General features: G+C 41.4%; 1 protein-coding gene across 14 annotated transcripts in view; it reads left to right on the forward strand.

Annotated features, from left to right (window-relative positions):
• The window catches only part of LOC121579246 (disks large homolog 2), a 336,409-nt gene that overhangs the window by 238,501 nt on the left and 79,103 nt on the right, over positions 1–18,805 (forward strand). For 13 of the 14 annotated variants that reach the window (XR_006002882.2, XM_041893670.2, XM_041893672.2 and 10 more), the window contains one exon: positions 15,003–15,056. Coding sequence is in view for 13 of the 14 variants with exons in the window: in XM_041893670.2 (XP_041749604.2) it covers positions 15,003–15,056 (54 nt within the window). In the remaining variant the exon portion in view is untranslated. Of the gene's footprint in view, positions 1–3,383; positions 3,847–15,002; positions 15,057–18,805 lie in introns of those variants that run through there. The other variant, XM_041893681.2, reaches the window with a different exon arrangement.

Raw genomic sequence — 18,805 nt, forward strand, 5'->3', positions numbered from 1 at the left:
TGAGAATTGGGACCACACACCCACTCCACTGAATAGCAGGCTAGTGATTGCTTTGCAATGCTTGCAGTTAGCCACTGATTCCTTACAAACCACTAATTGTTGAATTTGCAATTTCCAACTTGTTGTGTAATGTTTATGTCCAATGGCCGATGAGCACCGATAAGTTTTATCCATAATTTATCTTCATTATTTCTCTTCATATGACAAGGATTAAATAGTAGATTGTCGACTTGATTCATGATGATGACTAATAGCGAAGATTTTGAAAGTATGATGTTGACATGATCAGTCCAATCAAAGCTACTGTAGATATAATGTGATTTGACGTCATTTTATCTGTGGCCAATGACCTTGAGCCTTCTTGGATGGTTACTTCTAATGTAACTATGGCTGCACCCAAGGGGCTTGAATTTTCGAGCTCTACCATTAGATTTGGCAGTGACATAGTGTCCCCATGAGTGACAGAACACTGAGCCAATCACGGCTCAACTAGAGAACATTACCAACCCCTACGCTCCGTATTTTCCGCTGGCTGCCCCACCACAACAGAAAGCACTGAGCTTGGCTGAAACACCTGCATTTTGGAGCTGCCTTACTCAAGAAAGCAAAAAAGAGACCATGTTTGTATGGAGGCTTTATTAATTCCATGATTTTTAATTGATTTTTTACATTGTTTGCAAACTGATATTTGACACGTATTAATGCCAAAATAACAAAAATGTTATCAAGTCTCTGCCCCACCTGCCCTGAATGACGGGTCGCCACTGACAAACACACACACAAACGATTGCCTTTTAGTGCTAAGTCCGTATCCATTTCCCATCAAGTGTCGCCCATTATTATCACACCGAGCCAAAGAAAATAGTTATTTCTCACTTTTTTACAAAGTCTGCCTCTTGTCTTTGAAATAATTGGATATTTATTGTAGCTTCCTTGGTGGACTGTGTGAATGAGATGTCACAAGTACCTTAAACACTCTTGGAGACCAGAGACGTTTGCTCACTTCACTGAAGGTACTTGTGACATTTCATTCACACGGTCTCTTCCTTAGGAAAACGTTTTCCATGCAATATTCATCCTTCAGACCATGTGATTTAACATATCCATGGTAACTTAAATAAAAATAATAATAATATATATATATCAAATTTGTAGTTTCACATATGAAAATGACATTTTCACATTAAATAGCTGTTCTCACATCTTGAGATTAAATTACACACGTGAAACCATATTTTCACATGTATTAAATGTAGAGTTCACATGTTAACACCACCTTTTCACGTGATAAGAATAACATGTTTTCACCTCACATGAATTGCAGTTTCACATGTGAAATTTGCGGTTTCACATGTAAAAAATGTTCAAATGTGAAAATCATATTTGCAGGTTCACATGTAAGAAAACTCCATGTGAAAATCTCACTTTAACAGATATGCATCTATTGGTCACAGATACCTTAAAACAAAGGTAGGGGCGTGGATCAGAAAACCAGTCAGTATCTTGTGTTACCACCATTTGCCTCATGCAGCGTGACACATTTCCTTCTTATAGGCAGTCAGCATGCCAATTGCACGCTCCCTCAAAACTTGAGACATCTGTGGCATTGTGTTGTGTGACAAAACTGCACAGTTTAGAGTGTCCTTTTATTGTCCCCAGCACAAGGTGCACCTGTGTAATGATCATGCTGTTTAATCAGCTTCTTGATATGCCACACCTGTCAGGTGGATGGATTATCTTTGCAAAGGAGAAATGCTCTTTAACAGGGATGTAAACAAATCTGTGCACAAAATGTCAGAGAAATAAGCTTTTTGTGCATATGGAACATTTCTGGGATCTTTTATTTCAGCTCATGAAACATGGGACTAATACTTTACATGTTGCGTTTATATTTTTGTTCAGTGTACAATAATTACACAACACATTTTATTGTAACACAAATTGAATTGTAATATGAATAAAAATAATGCATTCCTCCCTGTCTTTGCTTTCGCAAACACCGGAAAAGCTAGTTTGGTGTGCATTTTAGTTCCTAAATACATTTAAAATATTTCACATGCAATGGAACATGTTACCATTGCAAACAGAATGTGTTCATCTTGTGTGAAATTTCTGTTAGGGGTTCTCTATTTTCACTATTCGCAAATTTTTTAATAGACTTGTTTTCAACAGTTGGGCTGTAGTATATGTCAGTGTGGAATTTGATTGAAAAGCAGCTGGATAGTTTAGCCTGAGCGGTTTAGCATCAATTACTCCATCTAAAGCCCTTCGTTTGTGATTAAATCTGACACTAGAATTTAAAAATAGACTATTCATCGAATTAGGAAGTGCCAGTGACCTTATACTTGCCATTGCACGATTCATTTGACCATCTAATTCATTTGTTATTCTACCAACCAGAGTGTGTATTGTGGTTTGTCATTTACTGATAGGCTACAGGCCGTGTGCTTACATGCATTTCAATCTCCACAATGTATTGTCATTGTCCAAATGACAATAACATATTTACTGTATTATAATTGTATGTATGAGATAGCATTTTAAAATCATTAATGTCATGTATTCTACCATATGAATGACATCATTATCTCAATGCAGGACTATAGCTTCCAAACGTCATTGCTATTCCATGTTCCTGCGTCATGCTTCCGTGTTAATGTCCCTGGTCTTTTGAATGGGCTTGCCGATTATATCATTACATTCATGAAAATGCAGTCATATAAGATTTATAAAAATATATATTTGTGTTTGTAGATTAATTTACTTCTGCCAGATGCCTTTCATTACGTTTTTGCACTGAAGATCGTTGCGCTTGAAGACCATTCAAAAATGACAAGGCTACTTGCCGCGTCACTTGCATAGTGTATAAGTAACAGATACAAATGTCCAAAAGACTTGATTCAGACCATGTGTTTCTTAGTACAGGTGGTTTAGAGGTAGGAATGTTGTCAAACCCAGGTAGAAACTCAAGTGCCGGGAAAGAAGGCAGCATGTTTAATTGAATAAAGAGAGGCTGTCTCCACCCTAACCGATTTGTAGTGCAGGCTCTGCTCTCAAATTCCTACCTGTTCGGAACATGGATTGCTTCTGCCTTGATTCACGGATGCAATCAAGTTGTGCTGCAGGTTGAGTCATCTACTGACAAAGAGCTACCAGCCAGCACACGGCCAGCAACGCAGAAGAGCCAGTACCTTCTCTCTTTGCTCATCTCTGCTTCTCCCTCTCTCTCTCTCTCCCCCTCTCTCTCTAATTCAGCTTTTCTCTCTCTCTCTCCCTCTGTTTCATCTCTGCTTCTCTCTCCCTCTACCTCTCTCTCTCTTTCCCTCTCTCTCTCTCTCCCTCTCTCTCTCTCACATACAGCTGCTGCTGTTGCCTCTCACTCTAACAGCAGCATCTCTCTCTCTCTCAGAGCAGGGACATACTGCCAACTAAACAGTGCCGTTCGTTAATTTATCGTCAGAGGACTCGAGCATCACCTCCCGCATTCACAGTGCACGGAAGACGAGAAACCTTAAGAGAGGTAGTGAGGGAGGGATTGCGCTAGGCAGGATGACTGCTGCCTACCTGAACAAACAGCAGAGCTGCTGTGTGGAGATGGATAGAGGGGGATGTGGAGAGGTGCCGTGCTCCTGTGGATGGCAGCACCACCCGCCCCGGGGATACCACTATGGCTCAGTCCCCGGGGGTGCTACTCTACCCCGGCAGAGGGGCCGTCTTATGGCTACACGCTCGGAAAGCTCCTGGAGGAGCCCTGGGCGCTCTGTGGTCCGCACCAAAGGGGGCAGCTGTGACCTGTTGTCCGAATGCAGCTGTCCGCAGAGTCAGAGCTGGCGGGATCACTACCAGGTAACCAACCGTGCACTATAGTCCAGATCAGAGGGGACCATTAGGATGACAAGATTGAGAAGGGATTTTGTTATTTACATTACATTTACATTTTAGTCATTTAGCAGACGCTCTTATCCAGAGCGACTTATCTAGCCGGATAGGTGCAAGGGTTAGGTGTGTGTGTGTGTGTGTGTGTGTGTGTAAGAGAGTGTGTTTACCCCTGGCTCCGTATGAGAGGGAGTGAGTGGCAGCCACAGCAAACCCACTCACGGGCTAGAGTCCAGGTGCTGAATTTGGATAATACCTGACCTGTGTAAACAGGGTTCTTGGGTCGGGGCTGGGAGCAGTAGAGCTGGAGTTTGCAACTGTACAATATTGAGAAGCTATGCCAATATGCCCCAACAGGCATTGGCTAAATAAGAGGACAAAGCCTAAAATAGATTCTTAAATCCCGCTAACAAACGTTCCCCACAGCAATTAAACATGGATGCATGCCTTGTGTTCTCATTCAGACTTGCATTGGTCATTACTCTGAATCACTGTGTTGCTAAAATGGGGGTTCGGTGAGATTTGTCTCAGAGAGTGACACAAGCTGTGGGCAGATAGCCAGTAGACATCTAAAAAGATGTGTGATTTGAGGATGTGCTGTTCAGAAGATGCACTCTTGCCTGATATGTGAATGGAGCAATGCTTTCCCTGTGAGATGGAAAGTTGCCTATCTGAGGCACTCTCCTCCCAGTCCATTAGCTTGGTGATGTTAAACTGGATAGCTGTATCTGAGATACACTGTGTGAAATAGTGTGTTTGCACGGCTCCTGTGGGTGTGCGTGCAGGAGCGTGTCTCCATTACTGAAAATCTTGTCGCCAGAGTTCCTTGATTTATCAAAGTGTTTTAAAGATTCTGGATGGAAGCGTCCTAGGTCTCTGAGATAAGACTTTTGGGATAGTGTTGACAGAGGCTCAGGTGAATTACAATACGCATTCACACACAGGCGCATACACGCACATACTATTTGGACTATGAAATATGAATGTATTTTAGTGGTCACACATGAGTCATTGATATAAATAAAACAACTCAGATTATTTCTAACAATACTCAGATTATAAAACACCAAGTATACAAAAATAATAATCATGGAAACTGCAGCATTATTTTGAATGCAGCTTTGTGTTTTTAGTTTGGCAAGCCTGCTCTCTGCACCATAAGCTTTGTACATGTCCTAACATATTTTTAAATAACGACTTCTGAATGAAATCATATAATGTAATTTCATGCTATTGACAAACGGTGTCCAGTGTTATTTCCTCCCAGATGCAGTATTGTAGTGTATTGACCAAGGTTATTAGAGAGAGGAAGTCAGTAATTAGACTGATTGTGACTCTCACTTCCTGAGCGGAGAAGTGTCACAATCTCAGTCAGCAAAACTGGCTGAAAATACATCATTTCAACTAGTAAAGTGTCAATGTTCCCAATGGGAAAGATGTGTATAAAACAGTGTCAGATCTGACAGTCTGCTTTTTTTGTCTATCTGTCATTGACCAATAAGGCACTATGCCATAACATAATAATTCAGACACTGTATATTAACCATAATCAAATAGATGACTTACCAATTCCAAATACTAAATCTCTGCAATTACAATGGGATCATGTGTGATGTCTGGTAAAGGTTTGCGTTAAACCTTTATGCAATGCATGTTAATTGGTCCGATGAGCAATGTTTGTGCAACTGTAGCATGACTGAAATTGCCATGGGCGATGTGTGCGAAGGGCACGTAATGTGGAAACATCCATCATCTCGCTGGGGACCAAGGCTACATCATTGCAATGTTGCGATGCAGCAGTCTCTTTTTACTAGGGCTTCCTGTTGATATATGGAGCTGAACAGAGAATGGTTGCATCCCAAATTGGACCCTATTTCCGATTTAGTGCACTTTTTTTGATCAGGGCCCATAGGGCTCTGGTCAAAAGTAGCGAACTACATAGGAAATAGGGTGCTATTTGGGATGCAGAAAATCAGTGCTGGGTAACAGGGAGGGGTAGAGAAAAGATGAGGATTGTAGAAATAATGTGTATGTAGCATATTTCTTGTTCTCTGTATCAATCTTCATCTCTCGTTTGCTATATTGCCCTCTCCTCATTTGCTGTCCTCCACTCTCTTTTCATCTCTACACCTCTCTCTACCCCTGAATTCCAAATCAATCCCTAGACCCCTCAAACTCAACTCTGGACCTCGAAGCCAGTTCCACTGCGTTCTTTCATTGTTCCCCTCTAATTAAGGACTGATTTAGACCTGGGACACCAGGTGTGTGCAATTAATTATCAGGTAGAACAGAAAACCAGCAGGCTCTGGACCTCGTAGAGTTGAGTACCCCTGCCCTAGACCCTCCTCCCCAGGCACTCTTGTAGATCTGAAGGGATTAGATAGGTGTAAGCAAAATGGTACTTACTTCACCTTGCCTTCTGATGGCCTTACCCCTATCCAGGAGGGACTACATTGATTTGGGAGAACCTCTCTCTCTCACTGGCCGTGCCTGAATACCCATACTAGCGCACTAAATAGTATGCCAAAAAAGAATGTTTTATAGTATGTGAAATGTTGAAAATAGTACTCCGAATGCGTCATCTAATGCGCGATTGCGTTGACTCCCGCCATTCGTTCATTTTGGTACAGCGAGTCAATTTATCTGATTATCAGATGTTGTCAAACACGTGAGTCGTAAAAGACGTGTGAATTCTACTAGATCAAACACCGAAATGATTGTACAGTTTAAATATGTAGTACGCTAGTATGGGTATTCGGACACAGACACTCTTTCTAGGAGCGGCGGGCCAGTAACCGAAAGGTTGCTGGATCGAATCCCCGAGCTCACAATGTAAAAATCTGTCGTTCTGCCCCTGAGCAAGGCAGTTAAACCACTGTTCCCCGGGCGCCGATGAGGTGGATGTCGATTAAGGCAGCCCCCCACACCTCTCTGATTCAGAGGGGTTGGGTTAAATGTAGAAGACACATTTCAGTTGAATGCATTCAGTTGTACAACTGACTAGGTATCCACCTTTCCTTTCCTTTCACCCCCTCACACATCTATTTCCCACCATGATTTAACCATGTCTCCAAGATGGACAGTAGCTCTCCCTCTCTTTTCCCCTCTCTCAATCTCACTCTTGTTCTCCTTCTCTTTCTCTCTCTGCTTGTGTTGTTGACTGTTTTTACATATGAACAAGTGCTTGTAAATTATAGACGTTTTATTTTTATGCATGGTTCACTACACACAGGTTCACCCTTAAATTACTGAACTGGAGCACAAGGCTGCACTGAGAGACTGAAGAGTAGTCGAGTGCAGGGTTCTCAACATCCCATACTAAAGTAACAGCTTAAGATAGGTCTCACAGGATAAAAGTTTCCCCTCTGTGATTATTTGATCAGCACCAGCACACATGACATGCTAAATGTTCATGTACATTATTTGCCTAGGTGAACAGTGAAAGGCAAGTCATTGAGTGGTAAACCAGCATGAGTGGTTAAAATAGTTGTTGATATATTCTGCTACATTGTGCGGTTAAATATTTGAAGTTGTTTGTGTCCCAAATGGCACCCTATTCCTTATCTGGGATAGGCAACTAGATTCAGCCACGGGATGATTTTTGTCGGAACGGAGGTCGGGGGACTGTAACATAATTATAATAATTAATAAACCCAAAAAGAGATTGTATTTGAAAATAACAATCGTTTCATACCTTCATTACATTGAGACACGATCACGTCTCTTTTTTAAATTTGTGGGAATACTTGGGAACAAATTGCAAATTATGGTGGAAAATAAGTATTTGGTCAATAACAAAAGTTTCTCAATACTTTGTTATATACCCTTTGTTGGCAATGACACAGGTCAAACGTTTTCTGTAAGTTTTCACAAGGTTTTCACACACTGTTGCTGGTATTTTGGCCCATTCCTCCATGCAGATCTGCTCTAGAGCAGTGATGTTTTGGGGCTGTCGCTGGGCAACACAGACTTTCAACTCCCTCCAAAGATTTTCTATGGGGTTGAGATCTGGAGACTGGCTAGGCCACTCCAGGACCTTGAAATGCTTCTTACGAAGCCACTCCTTCGTTGCCCGGGCGGTGTGTTTGGGATCATTGTCATGCTGAAAGACCCAGCCACGTTTCATCTTCAATGCCCTTGCTGATGGAAGGAGGTTTTCACTCAAAATCTCACGATACATGGCCCCATTCATTCTTTCCCTTTACACGGATCAGTAGTCCTGGTCCCTTTGCAGAAAAACAGCCCCAAAGCATGATGTTTCCACCCCAATGCTTCACAGTAGGTATGGTGTTCTTTGGATGCAACTCAGCATTCTTTGTCCTCCAAACACGACGAGTTGAGTTTTTACCAAAAAGTTATATTTTGGTTTCATCTGACCATATGACATTCTCCCAATCCTCTTCTGGATCATCCAAATGCACTCTAGCAAACTTCAGACGGGCCTGGACATGTACTGGCTTAAGCAGGGGGACACGTCTGACACTGCAGGATTTGAGTCCCTGGCGGCGTAGTGTGTTACTGATGGTAGGCTTTGTTACTTTGGTCCCAGCTCTCTGCAGGTCATTCACTAGGTCCCCCGTGTGGTTCTGGGATTTTTGCTCACCGTTCTTGTGATCATTTTGACCCCACGGGGTGAGATCTTGCGTGGAGCCCCAGATCGAGGGAGATGATCAGTGGTCTTGTATGTCTTCCATTTCCTAATAATTGCTCCCACAGTTGATTTCTTCAAACCAAGCTGCTTACCTATTGCAGATTCAGTATTCCCAGCCTGGTGCAGGTCTACAATTTTGTTTCTGGTGTCCTTTGACAGCTCTTTGGTCTGGGCCATAGTGGAGTTTGGAGTGTGACTGTTTGAGGTTGTGGACAGGTGTCTTTTATACTGATAACAAGTTCAAACAGGTGCCATTAATACAGGTAACGAGTGGAGGACAGAGGAGCCTCTTAAAGAAGAAGTTACAGGTCTGTGAGAGCCAGCAATCTTGCTTGTTTGTAGGTGACCAAATACTTATTTTCCACCATAATTTGCAAATAAATTCATTAAAAATCCTACAATGTGATTTTCTGGATTTATTTTTCTCAATTTGTCTGTCATAGTTGACGTGTACCTATGATGAAAATTACAGGCCTCTCTCATCTTTTTAAGTGGGAGAACATGCACAATTGGTGGCTGACTAAATACTTTTTTCCCCACTGTATATATATATATATATATATATATTTTATAATAACTTTGGGGGGCCAAAAATATCACTTGCGGGCCAACCCCTGCCTTTTATAGTGCACTAATTTTGAACAGAACCCTATGGGTGCCATTTGGGACGCAGAGTGAGGCTTGTAATTAACAGGCTCGGTGTATTGTAGTTATTAAACCTAATTAACCCCAGAAGTAGATCAGACCAGGCTCCCTTCAGTGAATCCCGCTCAATCACATACTAATCCTACTACATACTATTTAGATTGTACTGTTTAGTAAAAATAAATGCAGTAAGCAACAAATAAAATCATACTAGGCTCATCCTACTGAAAATGCGTCATTTAATGCGCAATTGCGTTGATTCCTGCCATTTGTTGATTTTGGTACAGCGTGTCCCTTCAGCTGATTATCAGCTGTTCTCAGACACATGTGAGTCTCAAAATATGATTCTCTACCTCAATAGTGTGCAGTGAATTCTACTAGATGAAAAGCCAAAATGAGTATGACATCCTGGTATTTAAGGCATACTCCATTTTCAAAATTTCACCTACTATAAAACTAGATTTTTTCGCATAACCAAAATGCTTACTATTTAGAACGCAAGTACTGGTATTCGGACAGGACCAGTGTCTCAATCACTGACATCTATCTACCCACAAACACCATTCTGCCTCGTTCATGGACTAGCTTTTCTATCCTGCACCCCCTGTGAATGTTAAAATGACACTCACTCACGCACGCACCATGATCTGTCTACCTGATCCGAACGATTTGCCTTTGTGAAACATCGAGGAGATTTGTTTGATGGAAACATCTTAAGGGTTTTACTGAATTATTACCCGCTTCCCTAAAATGGCCCAAAAGATGTTCTTCTATAGCACCTCAACTCTTCTTTTATAGTATATTTGATCAGGGGCGCAACTTTTGTTTAAAAGTGGGGGGGGCATACAGTACCAGTCAAAAGTTTGGACACACCTACTCATTCCAGGGTTTTTCCTTATTTAAAAAAAACTATTTTCTAAATTGTAGAATTATAGTGAAGACATCAAAACCATGAAATAACACATATGGAATCATGTAATAACCAATAAAGTGTTAAAGAAATCAGAATATATTTTATATTTGAGACTCTTCAAAAAGCCACCCTTTGCCTTGATGACAGCTTTGCACACGCTTGGCATTCTCTCAACCAGCTTCACCTGGAATGCTTTTCCAACAGTCTTGAAGGAGTTCCCACATATGCTGAGCACTTGTTGGCTGCTTTTCCTTCACTCTGCGGTCCGACTCATCCCAAACCATCTCAATTGGGTTGAGGTCGGGGGATTGTGGAGGCCAGGTCATCTGATGCAGCACTCCATCACTCTCCTTCTTGGTCAAATAGCCCTTACACAGCCTGGAGATGTGTTGGGTCATTGTCCTGTTGAAAAACAAATGATAGTCCCACTAAGCCCAAACCAGATGGGATGGCGTATCGCTGCATTATGCTGTGGTAGCCATGCTGGTTAAGTGTGCCTTGAATTCTAAATAAATCACAGACAGTGTCACCAGCAAATCACCCCCACACCATAACACCTCCTCCTCCATGCTTTACGGTGGGAAATACACATGTGGAGATCATCCGTTCACCCACACCGCGTCTCACAAAGACACGGCGGTTGGAACCAAAAATCTCCAATTTGGACTCCAGACCAAAGGACAAATTTCCACCGGTCTAATGTCCATTGCTCGTGTTTCTTGGCCCAAGCAAGTCTCTTCTTATTATTGGTGTCCTTTGCAGCAATTCAACCATGAAGGCCTGATTCACACAATCCCCTCTGAACAGTTGATGTTGAGATGTGTCTGTTACTTAAACTCTGTACAGAATTTATTTGGGCTGCAATTTCTGAGGCTGGTAACTCTAATGAACTTATCCTCTGCAGCAGAGGTAACTCTGGGTCTTCCATTCCTGTGGCAGTCCTCATGAGAGCCAGTTTCATCATAGCGCTTGTTGGTTTTTGCGACTGCACTTGAAGAAACTTTCAAAGTTCTTGAAATGTTCCGTATTGACTGACCTTCATGTCTAAAAGTAATGATGGACTGTTGTTTCTCTTTGCTTATTTGAGCTGTTCTTGCCATAATATGGACTTGGTCTTTTACCAAATAGGGCTATCTTCTGTATACCACCCCTACCTTGTCAAAACACAACTGATTGGCTCAAACGCACCAAGAAGGAAAGAAATTCCACAAATTAACTTTTAAGAAGGCACACCTTTTAATTGAAATGCATTCCAGGTGACTACCTCATGAAGCTGGTTGAGAGAATGCCAAGAGTGTGCAAAGATGTCATCAAGGCAAAGGGTGGCTACTTTGAGGAATCTCAAATATAAAATATATTTTGATTTGATTAACACTTTTTTGGTTACTACATGATTCCATGTGTGTTATTTCATAGTTTTGATGTCTTCACTATTATTCTACAATGTAGAAAATAGTAAAAATAAAGAAAAACCCTTGAATGAGTAGGTGTGTCCAAACTTTTGACTGGTAGTGTGTGTATATATATATATATATATATATATATATATATATATATATATATATATATATATATATATTGGATTATATATGTATTTTATTTATCCAGTCGGATAAACACTCCAAACAGCCTACCCGACCGCTCGGAGGCATCCGCATGGTCCTAAAGCACACTGTTGCCTCGTTTTGTATCACATTCCAATTATAAAACTGGAGGGGACCAAAATGCAATTTCAGAATGTTCCCCCCGGGAAAGTTGCACCCATGTATTTTATTACACATTTGATTAACTGCAGTGGCACTCTGGTTATTGGCAGCGGACCATCAGCGGACCATCTGGGCTGTTCAAACTGACAGGAACATGATGAATGTGAACGTTTCTTATTTTTCGTACGTTTTTTACTTCTCAGCAAATTAGACACTTAACTGTAAAGGCTATTGGGAGCTAATTGTGGAGCCATGAAATTGCTTAGAATTATATTTTTGCCGAAGACTTGCAAATATGTGCATAGTCTCACCTGGATGGAAGCTATATCATTAGTTATCTGTCCGCTCTATTTACTTCACATGCCATAAGCCATTCTGTGGGCATTGTTTACTGTTATTATGGATGATTATTAGTAGCGGTCTGCACATTTAGCATGTATAATATTCTATGCCTTCAGAAAGTATTGACACCCCTTGACTTTTTCCACATTTTGTTGTGTTACAGCCTGAATTTTAAAATGATTACATTGAGATTTTTTGTCACTGGTCTACACACAATACCCCATAATGTCAAAGTGGAATTATGTTTTTTGAATTAAAAATAAATACAAATAATAAATGAAAAGCTGAAATGTCTTGAGTCAATTAGTATTCAAACCCTTTGTATGGCATGCCTAAATAAGTTCAGGAGTAAAAATGTGCTTAACAAGTCATAATAATTTGCATGGACTCACTCTGTGTTCAATAATAGTGTTTAACATGATTTTTGAATGACTGCCTCATCTCTGTACCCCACACATACAATGATCTGTATAGTCCCTCTGTCGAGTAGTGAATTTCAAACACAGATTCAACCACAAAGACTAGGGAGGTTTTCCAATGCCTCGCAAAGAAGGGCACCTATTGGTAGATGGGTAAAAATACAAAATAAAGCAGACATTGAATATCCCTTTGAGCATGGTGAAGTTATTAATTACACTTTGGATGGTGTATCAATACACCCAGTCACTACAAAGATTCAAGCGCCCTTCATAACTCAGTTGCCAGAGAGGATGGAAACCGCTCAGGGATTTCACCAGGAGGCCAATGGTGACTTTAAAACAGTTACAGAGTTTAATTGCTGTTATAGGAGAAAACTGAGGATGCCTCAACAACATTGTAGTTACTCCACAATACTAACCTAACTGACAGAGTGAAAAGAAGGAAGCCTGTACAGAATAAAAAATATTCCAAAACATGCATCCTATTTGCAACAAGGCAAAGACCCCCCCAAAATATTGTCACATACATCAGATAGGTGCAGTGAAATGTGTTGTTTTACAGGGTCAGCCATAGTAGTACGGCACCCCTGGAGCAAATTAGGGTTACGTGCCTTGCTCAAAGACACATAGACAGATTTTTCACCTTGTCGGCTAAGGTATTCGAACCAGTGACTTTTCGGTTACTGGCCTAACGCTCTAACCGCTAGGCTAAAGTAATACTGCAAAAAATGTGACAAACATTTAACTTTTGGTCCTGAATACAAAATCCTATACAACACATTAATGGATACCGCTCTCCATATTTTCAAGCATAGTGGTGGCTGCATCATGTTATGGGTATGCTTGTAATTGTTAAGGACTGGGGAGTTTTTCAGGATAAAAAAGAAACAGAATGGCGCTAAGCACAGGCAAAATCCTAGAGGAAAACCTGGTTCCATCTGCTTTCCACCAGACACTGGGAGAAGAATTCACGCTTCAGCAGGACAATAACCTAAAACACAAGGCCAAATCTACACAGGAGTTGCTTACCAAGAACACAGTGAATGTTCCTGAGTGGCCGAGTTACAGTTTTGACTTTAATCTACTTGAAAATCTATGGCAAGACCTGAAAATGGTTGTCTAGTGTCACATATACTCCTTCTCCGGCATTCGAGGTCGGCAGTTCACTCACCATTACGCACACATGCCACCATCGTTACGCGCTCCTGCGCTTCATGAGACTCACTCCATCACCTTCCTGATTACCTTCCCTATATCTGTCACTCCCTTTGGTTCTTTTCCTAGGCGTTATTGATTCTGTTCCTATGTTTCATGTCTGTACGCTACTTGTGTTTCTTGTTTTGTTCCATGTTTTATTTATTATTAAATTCACTCCCTGTACTTGCCTCCAGACTCCCAGCGTATACGTTACATCTAGCAATGATCAACAACCAATTTGACAGAGCTTGAAGCATTTTGAAAATAATAATGGGCAAATGCTGCACAATCCAGGTGTGGAAAGCTCTTAGAAACTTACCCAGAAAGACGCACAGCTCTAATCACTGCCAAAGGTGCTTCTACAAAGTATTGACTCAGGGGTGTGAATACTTATCTAAATTAGTTATTTCTTTATTTCATTTTCAATAAATTAGCAAACATTTCTAAAAACTTGTTTTCACTTTGACATCATGGGTTATTGTGTGTAGATGGGGGAGAAAAAATATATATTTAATCAATTTTGAATTCAGGCTGTAACCAGAATAAGTCAAGGGGGATGAATAGTTTCTGAAGGCACTCTATTCAGGGAGGGTTTCACATCTGTAAGAGGGCTCTTGGATTCCTCATGATACAGGGTGAAGTCACCACATGATCCAGGGGCTGTCCCCACATGATACAGGGTGAAGTCACCACATGATCCAGGGGCTGTCCCCACATGATACAGGGTGAAGTCACCACATGATCCAGGGCTGTCCCCTCATGATACAGGGTGAAGTCACCACATGATCCAGGGGCTGTCCCCTCATGATACAGGGTGAAGTCACCACATGATCCAGGGGCTGTCCCCACATGATACAGGGTGAAGTCACCACATGATCCAGGGGCTGTCCCCTCATGATACAGGGTGAAGTCACCACATGATCCAGGGGCTGTCCCCTCATGATACAGGGTGAAGTCACCACATGATCCAGGGGCTGTCCCCACATGATCCAGGGTGAAGTCACCACATGATCCAGGGGCTGTCCCCTCATGATACAGGGTGAAGTCACCACATGATCCAGGGGCTGTCCCCACATGATACAGGGTGAAGTCACCACATGATCCAGGGGCTGTCCCCACATGATACAGGGTGAAGTCACCACATGATCCAGGGGCTGTCCCCTGAATCCATTTATAGATAGTAGGACACTAGTGGATTTAGGCATCTCTTGCTGTTTCTTATCTTCCTCTTCCCCTCTCTCTCTCTTTTTCAGGCAAGTCCCGCCCCAATAATTGTCAACACCGACACTCTGGAGACCGTACCTTACGTGAGTTCCTTTTTTTTTTTAATGCTTCGACCCATTTTTTTTCCGCATTTGATTATATTTTGGCAATTAATTTAATTATGTTTATAAGCACAAACAACATATATTTCCTTTATGTAGTCTTTATTAGCCATATGAGAGGGGAATTATGTTTTGAGGACGGATAAGACTTTTCAGCACTGTTTGTCAATGTGCACAATGTTATGTTCTTGAATATTTCTCTGAAACAACATACAGTATATGGGTAAAACAAATAAGGCCACTGTTGTGAATTATTGATAGTTGTTATAAATAAAACACCAACACAGGACCACTGATTTGTACAGCCCAAAAGCCTGCATTTTGGTTTGGCATCAGAAAGTTTTTTCATACTGGCCCCCCGTGGGAATCGAACCCACAACCCTGGCGTTGCAAACGCCATGCTCTTCCAACTGAGCTACATAATGTCAGTAAACATCTTTGGAAATGCCACTTTGTTTCTGAACGACTTACTAAAAGTGTATTATTATTTCAAAACCAAAAAATATTGAAGAATCTAGAAGAGCACCATTCTGAATTATTCATTCATGACTTCCATCCACTGTGTCCACATTGTGTTTGTGACCAGATTTACTGGTCTCTCCCTGAATACAAATAATTTGACAGATATTGTTTTAAAAGAATAGTTATTTATTTTAGGTCAATAATTGATGCCATAAGTCAATGGTAGCACCTGTGATGGATTTTAGAGGGCAGGATAGTGATATTGGAAAAATTATCCGGACAATTTGAGAACCAACTAAAACCATGTAGAAACCATGTGAATATTTATGACCCAATGAACTTTCTTGAAGGAGAAGCGCTCTCCTACATGGTGCTGAGATCCATCTCTTTCAAGTCCCACAGCCTGTCAGTGTTATAATTGCATTTCAATGTTCTAGCTTTTCTTGCCATTCAGTGAGTTATGAAAAATGTAATCTGCCAAAGAAGCTGAAAGATCCGTGATGGACTCTACTGGTTCTTACTCACACAGCATCAAGGTGGTCCTGAATGGCTCAGTTGGTAGAACATGGAGTTGCAATGTCATAGTTGTGGGTTCGGTTCCTGCTGGGGCCACCCATCAAAAATAATGTATGGATGCTCTACTGTAAGTCACTTTGGATAAAAGTGTCTTCTAAATGGCATATATATTATTATTATTATATTTCTATATATTATTGTTACCCATCCATCTCTAACTCGACCTAAGCCGTATCATTTCACAAACCCTGAAGTCATCAACACGCATATGCATCATTTGAAAGAGATTATGTTTGAAGGATACTCACTGCAAAGAGGTCAAATGGTATAATTGTACATCCAACATGAAGCATTCTGAGGTGATTCCCAGCACATAATGTCCTTCCCCTGTGCGGATACTTAAAATACAGGAAGTTTCCTCCAAAGCTGCGTGGCCGGCATCCTCCAGTCAGAAGTGTAGCAGTAAGGAGAGGCAGAGCGACCATCCCAGAATCCTCTCTATTCCCTGGAGGCGGCAGGGCCTGGTTAGCACAAGAATAATGAGTTGCCTTGGAAAACCAGGTGTTAACTCTAGATTTCACCCTTCTCCCTCTGCAGACCGTGCTTCTGTAAAGGGGCAATTTGGCATTGGTATATCCATTTTTGGACTTTTAATGTAATGATGTATACTGTAAAGCCATTGATTCTTGAAGATGAAAACGTATAAATGCCTCATGAGTTTAACTCAACTGTGTTACTCTATCAGACCCCAAAATATAAGCTTGTTTTACTACATTGTTTATAAACAATGTAATTGTAAACAAACACTGTATATAATTTTTATCTGATGCATGGTCAGTCCTAACATCCATAGCTCCGTCAATGAGTTTGAGAGGGGATACTTTTCTCCAGCCCCATCCCTCAGCTGTTTACCAAAACTGATGTTGATGTTGTTTGAACTGCAGTTTGCCACTTTAAAACAATTCAACTAGGAGGTTGACAGACCTGAATATTATAATAAAGCGTTTTCCAAAGCAGTGTCTTTAAAGATGCAGAAGGTAGGCACTGATGTGGAACACTTCTTATGTTTTAAGAAGACAGTTGCCTCCTTTGTCATGTGTTACATTATGTCCAAGGTGGGTGACGAAAACACTGACTGGCTCTATAGGCAAAGGGAGGGGAAGCCACCTCATTCAGCTGCCAAATCAGCTACGACCACAGGGCGTCTTTTTTCATTATGAAGACCTTAGTCTGTTTGCTAGCAACATGACACCAGAATGATACACCATACAGTGGCTTGCGAAAGTATTCACCCCCCTTGGCATTTTTCCTATTTTGTTGCCTTTCAACCCGGAATTAAAATGGATTTTGGGGGGGGTTGTATCATTTGATTTACACAACATGCCTAACACTTTGAAGATGCAAACTATTTTATATGGTGAAACAAACAAGAAATAAGACAACAAATCTGAAAACTTGAGTGTGCATAACTATTCACCCCCCAAAGTCAATACTTTGTAGAGCCACCTTTTGCAGCAATTACAGCTGCAAGTCTCTTGGGGTATGTCTCTATAAGCTTGGCACATCTAGCCACTGGGATTTTTGCCCATTCTTCAAGGCAAAACTGCTCCAGTTCCTTCAAGTTGGATGGGTTCCGCTGGTGTACAGCAATCTTTAAGTCATACCACAGATTCTCAATTGGATTGAGGTCTGGGCTTTGACTAGGCCATTCCAAGACATTTAAATGTTTCCCCTTAAACCACCTGAGTGTTGCTTTAGCAGTATGCTTAGGGTCATTGTCCTGCTGGAAGGTGAACCTCCGTCCCAGTCTCAAATCTCTGGAAGACTGAAACAGGTTTCCCTCAAGAATTTCCCTTTATTTAGCACCATCCATCATTCCGACCAGTTTTCCAGTCGATGAAAACAATCCCCACACCATGATGCTGCCAACACCAGGATGGTGTTTAAATTTTTTAAATTTTTAGTAATTTAGCAGACACTCTTATCCAGAGTGACTTACAGTTAGTGAGTGCATACATTATTTTAATTTTTTTTGTTTCATACTGGGCCCCCGTGGGAATCGAACCCACAACCCTGGCGTTGCAAGCGCCATGCTCTACCAACTGAGCTACACGGGGCGAACTGAGCTACACCTCGTGGTGATGAGAGGTTTTGGGTTTGCGACAGACATAGCGTTTCCCTTGCTTATTTTTTTCTTAAGCAATGGCTTTTTTCTGACCACTCTTCCGTAAAGCCCAGCTCTGTGGAGTGTACGGCTTAAAGTGGTCCTATTGACAGATACTCCAATCTCCGCTGTGGAGCTTTGCAGCTCCTTCAGGGTTATCTTTGGTCTCTTTGTTGCCTCTCTGATTAATGCCCTCCTTGCATGGGCCGTGAGTTTTGGTGGGCGGCCCTCTCTTGGCAGATTTGTTGTGGTGCCATATTCTTTCCATTTTTTTTATAATGTATTTAATGGTGCTCCGTGGGATGATCAAAGTTTCGGATATTTTTTTATAACACAACCCTGATCTGTACTTCTCCACAACTTTGTCCCTGACCTGTTTGGAGAGCTCCTTGGTCTTCATGGTGTCACTTGCTTGGTGGGGCCCCTTGCTTAGTGGTGTTGCAGACTCTGGGGCCTTTCAGAACAGGTGTACAGTGAGGGAAAAAAGTATTTGATCCCCTGCTGATTTTATATGTTTGCTATCTGACAAAGACATGATCAGTCTATAATTTTAATTGTAGGTTTATTTGAACAGTGAGAGACAGAATAA

Source organism: Coregonus clupeaformis, chromosome 13 (genome assembly GCF_020615455.1).
Source record: "Coregonus clupeaformis isolate EN_2021a chromosome 13, ASM2061545v1, whole genome shotgun sequence".
Taxonomy (NCBI): Eukaryota; Metazoa; Chordata; class Actinopteri; order Salmoniformes; family Salmonidae; genus Coregonus; species Coregonus clupeaformis.